Source organism: Oncorhynchus gorbuscha, linkage group LG13 (assembly GCF_021184085.1).
Source record: "Oncorhynchus gorbuscha isolate QuinsamMale2020 ecotype Even-year linkage group LG13, OgorEven_v1.0, whole genome shotgun sequence".
Lineage (NCBI taxonomy): Eukaryota > Metazoa > Chordata > Actinopteri > Salmoniformes > Salmonidae > Oncorhynchus > Oncorhynchus gorbuscha.
In genome coordinates, this window is record NC_060185.1 from 15,460,980 (window position 1) to 15,471,079 (window position 10,100).

General features: G+C 47.5%; 1 protein-coding gene across 1 annotated transcript in view; it reads left to right on the plus strand.

Moving 5' to 3' along the window:
- LOC123992536 (rho guanine nucleotide exchange factor 17) overlaps window positions 1–10,100 on the plus strand; it is a 125,734-nt gene that overhangs the window by 109,748 nt on the left and 5,886 nt on the right. Inside the window, exons 9-17 of the mRNA XM_046293740.1 lie at window positions 1,266–1,351; window positions 1,749–1,867; window positions 2,231–2,438; window positions 2,552–2,625; window positions 2,779–2,966; window positions 3,094–3,335; window positions 3,536–3,803; window positions 5,535–5,621; window positions 5,736–5,952. Coding sequence (XP_046149696.1) covers window positions 1,266–1,351; window positions 1,749–1,867; window positions 2,231–2,438; window positions 2,552–2,625; window positions 2,779–2,966; window positions 3,094–3,335; window positions 3,536–3,803; window positions 5,535–5,621; window positions 5,736–5,952 — 1,489 coding nt within the window. The remainder of the gene's footprint in view (window positions 1–1,265; window positions 1,352–1,748; window positions 1,868–2,230; window positions 2,439–2,551; window positions 2,626–2,778; window positions 2,967–3,093; window positions 3,336–3,535; window positions 3,804–5,534; window positions 5,622–5,735; window positions 5,953–10,100) is intronic.

Consider the following 10,100-nt stretch of genomic DNA (forward strand, 5'->3'; position numbering starts at 1 on the left):
GACCAGCTTCACATAGACCGAACACATAGACCAGCTTCACATAGACCGAACACATAGACCAGCTTCACATAGACCGAACACATAGACCAGCTTCACATAGACTAGACCGAACACATAGACCAGCTTCACATAGACTAGACCGAACACATAGACCAGTTTCACATAGACTAGACTGAACACATAGACCAGTTTCACATAGACCGAACACATAGACCAGCTTCACATAGACCAGCTTCACATAGACCAGCTTCACATAGACCGAACACATAGACCAGCTTCACATAGACCGAACACATAGACCAGCTTCACATAGACCACACATAGACCGAACACATAGACCGAACACATAGACCGAACACATAGACCAGCTTCACATAGACCGAACACATAGACCGAACACATAGACCGAACACATAGACCGAACACATAGACCAGCTTCACATAGACCGAACACATAGACCAGCTTCACATAGACCGAACACATAGACCAGCTTCACATAGACCGAACACATAGACCAGCTTCACATAGACCGAACACATAGACCAGCTTCACATAGACCGAACACATAGACCAACTTCACATAGACCGAACACATAGACCGAACACATAGACCGAACACATAGACCAGTTTCATAGACCAACACATAGACCAGCTTCACATAGACCGAACACATAGACCAACTTCACATAGACCGAACACATAGACCAGCTTCACATAGACCGAACACATAGACCAGTTTCACATAGACTAGACCGAATGTGCACAGGAGCTGCTCATCACGTCATCCAGAAACATGACAGACATTGGATGAATATAAAGTGTTAATATCTTTGTGATTTAAAGCAAATCTGCCTCAGCATCAGTTATTTGAATAATTGAATGGATGTTTTGTGCACAAAAAATGATGACTAAAGGGATTTTCAAATCGGGACTTCTCAATGGGGCCGTCTATGGACACTGACTTCCTGGGCCGGACTTCAGTTAAACAGCAGTACTGAAGCAAGACTGTAGTAGTCAAAACCGGAACCCTGGCCCCTTGGTTCACCCATAGTAATACTGCCCATACGAATATGTCTTTTTGGCTACTCGAGGCCTCTATCCTTCTCTATAGGTTCACCCCATACTTTTGCCGTGTTAAATAAAAGGAGACTGTCTTGCTGCCCCCTGGTGTTGCCTGAAACACATTACGCTTTCTGCATCGTACACAGAAATATCTCTGTTTTTCTCCCTGTCCTCACGTCTTTCGATCTCCCCCTCTTCCAGGTACTCTGCTGCCAGTGTGATCGACACTTCCAGTAAATATAAGTTCCTGTGGAAACTTCCCCTAGAGGACGTGGAGATTGTAAAAAGTACGTCTCCTGAGGGCTCATGGGATGTATAGTTTATATGTATCTGAAATTATACTGTAGTTCTTCCTGTATTCCAGTGTTCATGGGATGTGTAGTTTATAGTCTGAAATTACCTTCATGTATCTACATTTTTTAGTTTATTTTGTAAATATTTTCTTAACTGCATTGTTGGTTAAAGGCTTGTAAGTAAGCATTTCACGGTAAGGTGTATTTTGCGCATGTGACAGATACAATTACATTTTTGTTTTGATATGTATCTGAGATTCTACTGTAGTTCTTCCTGCATCCCAGTGCTCATGGGATGTGTAGTTTATATGTGTCTGAGATTATACTGTAGTTCTTCCTGTATCACAGTGCTCATGGGTCAGATGTCATCATCTCTTTTCCTGTATGTAAGGCCCCTCCCAGGCAACCAACAAAGAGACCATCCAGAAGATGATTGGTCGATTGGACGAGGACCTGAGTACACTGGGACACATCAGCAAACTATCAGAGACTCTCAGCTTCCCTCACCAGGTAACACACACACCTCACATCTAGCAAATCTCATACACATTTACATTTAGTTCCTCTCTCTCGCTCTCTCTGAGAAATGTACTTTAACAAACCTAATTTCTCTCCACCTCCCTCCCCTCTCTCTCTCCCCTCCCTCCTGCCCTCCCCTCTCTCCCTCCTGCCCTCCCCTCTCTCCCTCCATTCCTCCCTCCCTCCCCCCCACCCCTCCCTCTCCCTCCCTCCCACCCTTCCCTCCCTCCCCTCTCCCCCTCCCACCCTTCCCTCCTCCCTCCCACCCTGCTCTCCCCTCCCTCCCTCCCACCCCTCCCTCTTCCCTCCCCCTCCCTCCCCTCTCTCTCCCCTCCCTCCCCTCTCTCTCCTCAGTCTCTGGATGATGTGATAAAGGACCTGATGGTGTCAGTCCACAGGGAGCTTGCAGAGAAACAGTCTCTAGCCTTCAGTATGAGCTTCCTGCCCACCAAGCTGGAGCTGACCACCGCCTCGGCAGAAACCAGCTTCGTCTTCGAGTTCAGCTCCCCAGACACACGCAGCAACTTCCAACAGGCCTTCGAAGATGCCAAGAAGCAACTGGGTACGAGGACACACGTTTGTTATTTAACATTGTATAGTTCACTTGTCTTTCTTAGAGATCCAACTCTAAGTTAATAACCTCCATTTCGCACTTCCTTTGTCCTGTGTGTGTAGCAATGAATAAGGACCAGTGGGACCCAGAGTTCCTGAAGGCTATCCCCATTATGAAGACCCGTAGTGGGATGCAGGTGAGATGAACCAGCCTGCCCTGGTGATGTGACATGGTTACCTGGCCATTCTGACTGTCTACGGTAAAGCTTAGGGTTTTGTGATGGAGAACACGCCTACTTAAGTATTCATAGTCCTTTCCCTTCCATCCTGCCCTGTGCCTCCCTCTCCAGTTCTCCTGTGCCTCCCCCAGCCACAGTTGTCCAGAGAGCAGCAGTGAGGTGTGGGTGTGTAACAGTGATGGTTACGTGGGCCAGGTGTGTCTGCTCAACATCAGAGACCAGCCCACTGTAGAGGCCTGTATCGCTGTCTGCTCTGCTAGGATCATCTGCATCGCCGCGGTCCCTGGACTCAAGGGGAGGTTGGTACACAGAGCATAGTGCACAAACACACACGTATCAGTCTTTACTGTTGAGGTCCTGCAATGCTTGTAATGCTAACGTTACTGACTTCTAACCAATCAGCATCCTGCAACCTGTGTCTCCTAGGGAACGTGGAGTGGACCCCTTCCCTGCCCCTCCCCGTGTAGCTGTTGACTCCACCCCATCCCAGCAGCAGCTACACATCTCCATTTCTCATTCGTCGCTGCAGCTGACCGAGCCCCCTTCAGGGGCGGGTCCAGAGTTAGTTCCGTTTGACAGTGATGACACGGACGATGAAGATTCTCCTAGCCCCTCCTCCACTCTGCAGAGCCAAGCCAGTCACTCTACTGTGTCATCCAGCTATGGCAGTGAGTACAGACACACACACACACACACACACACACACACACACACACACACACACACACACACACACACACACACACACACACACACACACACACACACACACACACACACACACACACACACAAGCCATCCATTCATCCAGCCCTGGTAACGACTATGCACACAAACACCCTGACTGTCCTTTGTCCCTCTGTCCTAGATGAGGAGGGGTCTGGTTCTAAGGACATGGCTACAGAGACCACCAGTAGTGAGGAGGAGCAGGACTACCCAGAGGCCAGTCCTTATGGAGCTCCAGGCAGGCCAGGGGTGGGTGGAAGAGGTCGACCCCACAGCGAGAGCCCCATGGATGGGAGAGCGATGCGCCGCTCCTCCCGGGGATCCTTCACTAGAGCCAGTCTGGAGGATCTGCTCAGCATTGACCCGGAGGCTTACCAGAGCTCTGTGTGGCTGGGCACAGAGGACGGATGGTAAACGCACAACACAGACTAGAGGTTGACCGATTATGATTTTTCAACACCGATACCGATTATTGGAGGCCCAAAAAAAAATCTGCCGATTAATTGGCCGATTTTTGAATGTTTTATTTGTAATAATGACAATTACAACAATACTGAATGAACACTTATTTTAACTTAATATAATACATCAATAAAATCAATTTAGCCTCAAATAAATAATGAAACATGTTCAATTTGGTTTAAATAATGCAAAAACAAAGTGTTGGAGAAGAAAGTAAAAGTGCAATATGTGCCATGTAAGAAAGCTAACGTTTAAGTTCCTTGCTCAGAACATTAGAACAAATTAAAGCTGGTGGTTCCTTTTAACATGAGACTTCAATATTCCCAGGTAAGAAGTTTTAGGTTGTAGTTATTATAGGAATTATAGGACTATTTCCCTCTATACCATTTGTATTTCATTAACCTTTGACTACTATGTTCTTATAGGCACTTTAGTATTGCCAGTGTAACAGTATAGCTTCCGTCCCTCTCCTCGCTCCTCTCTGGGCTCGAACCAGCAACACAACGACAACAGCCACCATCGAAGCAGCTTTACCCATGCAGAGCAAGGGGAACAACCACTCCAAGGCTCAGAGCGAGTGATGTTTGAAACACTATTAGTGCGCGCTAACTAGCCAGCCATTTCACTTCGGTTTCACCAGCCTCATCTAGGGAATTGATAGGCTTGAAGTCATAAACAGCGCAATGCTTGACGCACAACGAAGAGCTGCTGGCAAAACGCACGAAAGTGCTGTTTGAATGAATGTTTACGCGCCTGCTTCTGCCTACCACCGCTCAGTCAGATTATATGCAACGCAGGACACGCTAGATAATATCTAGAAATATCATCAACCATGTGTAGTTAACTAGTGATTATGATTATGATCGTTTTTTATAAGATAAGTTTAACTAGCTAGCAACTTATCTTGGCTTACTGCATTTGCGTAACAGGCAGCCTTGTGGAGTGCAACGAGAGAGAGGTAGGTCGTTATTGCGTTGGACTAGTTAACTGAAAGGTTGGATCCCCCGAGCTGACGAGGTGAAAATCTTTTGTTCTGCCCCTGAACGAGGCAGTTAACCCACCGTTCCCAGGCCGTCACTGAAAATAGGAATGTGTTCTTAACTGACTTACCAAGTTAAATAAAGATTCAATAAAGGTGTAAAAAATCAGCAAAAACGGTGTCCAACAATACAGATTTCCAAATGTTATGAAAACTTGAAATCGGCCCTAATTAATTGGCCATTCCGATTAATCGGTCGACCTCTAACACACACACACAGACACACAGACACAGACACACACACACAGACACACAGACACAGACACACACACACAGACACAGACACAGACACACACAGACACAGACACAGACACAGACACAGACACAGACACACACAGACACACAGACAGACAGACAGACAGACAGACAGACAGACAGACAGACAGACAGACAGACAGACAGACAGACAGACAGACAGACAGACAGACAGACAGACAGACAGACAGACAGACAGACAGACAGACAGACAGACAGACAGACAGACAGACAGACAGACAGACAGACAGACAGACAGACAGACAGACAGACAGACAGACAGACAGACAGACAGACAGACAGACAGACAGACAGACAGACAGACAGACAGACACACAGACACACGTTGAAATCCTAACTCCGTGTTTTTAACTCTCTCTGTCAGTATCCATGTGTACCAGTCATCAGACAACATCCGAAACCGTAAGAACAGCATGAAGATGCAGCATTCTGCCCCCATCCTGTGTATTCTGTGAGTCTGGCTGCTTTCATGTTCAAACATCAGAGAAGTCTTCCTCTTTATCGTGACTTTATTTGGTGATTTACTACTTCAATGTCTGACCATCTCCTCCCTCTCTTCTCTCAGATACCTGGACAACAAGGTGTTTGTGTCCCTGGCCAACGGAGAAGTGATCGTCTACCAGAGGGAGGCGGGGAGTTTCTGGGACGCCCAGTCATCCCAGACGTTGAGTCTGGGCACGCCCAGTAGTCCTGTCACTAAGATGGTCCCGGTCGGTGGGAAGCTGTGGTGTGGTTCACAGAACCGCGTTCTCATCATCAACACAACCACACTGGTGCAAGAGGTATGATCACAGTCCAGTCACAAGATGGATGGAACGATGGGTGGATGGACTGATTTAAAAATATATATATATTTTAACTTTATTTAACTAGGCAAGTAAGTTAAGAACAAATTCTTATTTTCAATGACGGCCTACCGGGGAACAGTGGGTTAACTGCCTGTTCAGGGGCAGAACGACAGATTTTTACCTCGTCGGCTCGGGGATTTGATCTTGCAACCTTTCGGTTATTAGTCCAATGCTCTTAACAACTATACTACCTGCTGGTTACTAGTCCAACGCTCTAACCACTAGACTACCTGCTGGTTACTAGTCCAACGCTCTAACCACTAGACTACCTGCTGGTTACTAGTCCAACGCTCTAACCACTAGACTACCTGCTGGTTACTAGTCCAACGCTCTAACCACTAGACTACCTGCTGGTTACTAGTCCAACGCTCTAACCACTAGACTACCTGCTGGTTACTAGTCCAACGCTCTAACCACTAGACTACCTGCTGGTTACTAGTCCAACGCTCTAACCACAAGACTACCTGCTGGTTACTAGTCCAACGCTCTAACCACTAGACTACCTGCTGGTTACTAGTCCAACGCTCTAACCACTAGACTACCTGCTGGTTACTAGTCCAACGCTCTAACCACTAGACTACCTGCTGGTTACTAGTCCAACGCTCTAACCACTAGACTACCTGCTGGTTACTAGTCCAACGCTCTAACCACTAGACTACCTGCTGGTTACTAGTCCAACGCTCTAACCACTAGACTACCTGCTGGTTACTAGTCCAACGCTCTAACCACTAGACTACCTGCTGGTTACTAGTCCAACTCTCTAACCACTAGACTACCTGCTGGTTACTAGTCCAACGCTCTAACCACAAGACTACCTGCTGGTTACTAGTCCAACGCTCTAACCACTAGACTACCTGCTGGTTACTAGTCCAACGCTCTAACCACTAGACTACCTGCTGGTTACTAGTCCAACGCTCTAACCACTAGACTACCTGCTGGTTACTAGTCCAACGCTCTAACCACTAGACTACCTGCTGGTTACTTGTCCAACGCTCTAACCACTAGACTACCTGCTGGTTACTAGTCCAACGCTCTAACAACTATGCTACCTGCTGGTTACTAGTCCAACGCTCTAACCACTAGACTACCTGCTGGTTACTAGTCCAACGCTCTAACCACTAGACTACCTGCTGGTTACTAGTCCAACGCTCTAACCACTAGACTACCTGCTGGTTACTAGTCCAACGCTCTAACCACTAGACTACCTGCTGGTTACTAGTCCAACGCTCTAACCACTAGACTACCTGCTGGTTACTAGTCCAACGCTCTAACAACTATGCTACCTGCTGGTTACTAGTCCAACGCTCTAACCACTAGACTACCTGCTGGTTACTAGTCCAACGCTCTAACCACTAGACTACCTGCTGGTTACTAGTCCAACGCTCTAACCACAAGACTACCTGCTGGTTACTAGTCCAACGCTCTAACCACTAGACTACCTGCTGGTTACTAGTCCAACGCTCTAACCACTAGGCTACCTGCTGGTTACTAGTCCAACGCTCTAACAACTAGACTACCTGCTGGTTACTAGTCCAACGCTCTAACCACTAGGCTACCTGCTGGTTACTAGTCCAACGCTCTAACCACTAGACTACCTGCTGGTTACTAGTCCAACGCTCTAACAACTATGCTACCTGCTGGTTACTAGTCCAACGCTCTAACCACTAGACTACCTGCTGGTTACTAGTCCAACGCTCTAACCACTAGACTACCTGCTGGTTACTAGTCCAACGCTCTAACCACTAGACTACCTGCTGGTTACTAGTCCAACGCTCTAACCACTAGACTACCTGCTGGTTACTAGTCCAACGCTCTAACCACTAGACTACCTGCTGGTTACTAGTCCAACGCTCTAACCACTAGACTACCTGCTGGTTACTAGTCCAACGCTCTAACCACTAGACTACCTGCTGGTTACTAGTCCAACGCTCTAACCACAAGACTACCTGCTGGTTACTAGTCCAACGCTCTAACCACTAGACTACCTGCTGGTTACTAGTCCAACGCTCTAACCACTAGGCTACCTGCTGGTTACTAGTCCAACGCTCTAACAACTATGCTACCTGCTGGTTACTAGTCCAACGCTCTAACCACTAGACTACCTGCTGGTTACTAGTCCAACGCTCTAACCACTAGACTACCTGCTGGTTACTAGTCCAACGCTCTAACAACTATGCTACCTGCTGGTTACTAGTCCAACGCTCTAACCACTAGACTACCTGCTGGTTACTAGTCCAACGCTCTAACCACTAGACTACCTGCTGGTTACTAGTCCAACGCTCTAACCACTAGACTACCTGCTGATTACTAGTCCAACTCTCTAACCACTAGACTACCTGCTGGTTACTAGTCCAACGCTCTAACCACTAGACTACCTGCTGGTTACTAGTCCAACGCTCTAACCACTAGACTACCTGCTGATTACTAGTCCAACTCTCTAACCACTAGACTACCTGCTGGCTACTAGTCCAACGCTCTAACCACTAGATTACCTGCTGGTTACTAGTCCAATGCTCTAACCACTAGACTACCTGCTGGTTACTAGTCCAACGCTCTAACCACTAGACTACCTGCTGATTACTAGTCCAACTCTCTAACCACTAGACTACCTGCTGGTTACTAGTCCAACGCTCTAACCACTAGACTACCTGCTGGTTACTAGTCCAACGCTCTAACCACTAGACTACCTGCTGGTTACTAGTCCAACGCTCTAACCACTAGACTACCTGCTGGTTACTAGTCCAACGCTCTAACCACTAGACTACCTGCTGGTTACTAGTCCAACGCTCTAACCACTAGACTACCTGCTGGTTACTAGTCCAACGCTCTAACCACTAGACTACCTGCTGGTTACTAGTCCAACTCTCTAACCACTAGACTACCTGCTGGTTACTAGTCCAACGCTCTAACCACAAGGCTACCTGCTGGTTACTAGTCCAACGCTCTAACCACTAGACTACCTGCTGGTTACTAGTCCAACGCTCTAACCACTAGGCTACCTGCTGGTTACTAGTCCAACGCTCTAACAACTATGCTACCTGCTGGTTACTAGTCCAACGCTCTAACCACTAGACTACCTGCTGGTTACTAGTCCAACGCTCTAACCACTAGACTACCTGCTGGTTACTAGTCCAACGCTCTAACAACTATGCTACCTGCTGGTTACTAGTCCAACGCTCTAACCACTAGACTACCTGCTGGTTACTAGTCCAGCGCTCTAACCACTAGACTACCTGCTGGTTACTAGTCCAACGCTCTAACCACTAGACTACCTGCTGGTTACTAGTCCAACGCTCTAACCACTAGACTACCTGCTGATTACTAGTCCAACTCTCTAACCACTAGACTACCTGCTGGCTACTAGTCCAACGCTCTAACCACTAGACTACCTGCTGGTTACTAGTCCAATGCTCTAACCACTAGACTACCTGCTGGTTACTAGTCCAGCGCTCTAACCACTAGACTACCTGCTGGTTACTAGTCCAACGCTCTAACCACTAGACTACCTGCTGGTTACTAGTCCAACGCTCTAACCACTAGACTACCTGCTGATTACTAGTCCAACTCTCTAACCACTAGACTACCTGCTGGCTACTAGTCCAACGCTCTAACCACTAGACTACCTGCTGGTTACTAGTCCAATGCTCTAACCACTAGACTACCTGCTGGTTACTAGTCCAACGCTCTAACCACTAGACTACCTGCTGGTTACTAGTCCAACGCTCTAACCACTAGACTACCTGCTGATTACTAGTCCAACTCTCTAACCACTAGACTACCTGCTGGTTACTAGTCCAACGCTCTAACCACTAGACTACCTGCTGGTTACTAGTCCAACGCTCTAACCACTAGACTACCTGCTGGTTACTAGTCCAACGCTCTAACCACTAGACTACCTGCTGGTTACTAGTCCAACGCTCTAACCACTAGACTACCTGCTGGTTACTAGTCCAACGCTCTAACCACTAGACTACCTGCTGGTTACTAGTCCAACGCTCTAACCACTAGACTACCTGCTGGTTACTAGTCCAACGCTCTAACCACTAGACTACCTGCTGGTTACTAGTCCAACGCTCTAACCA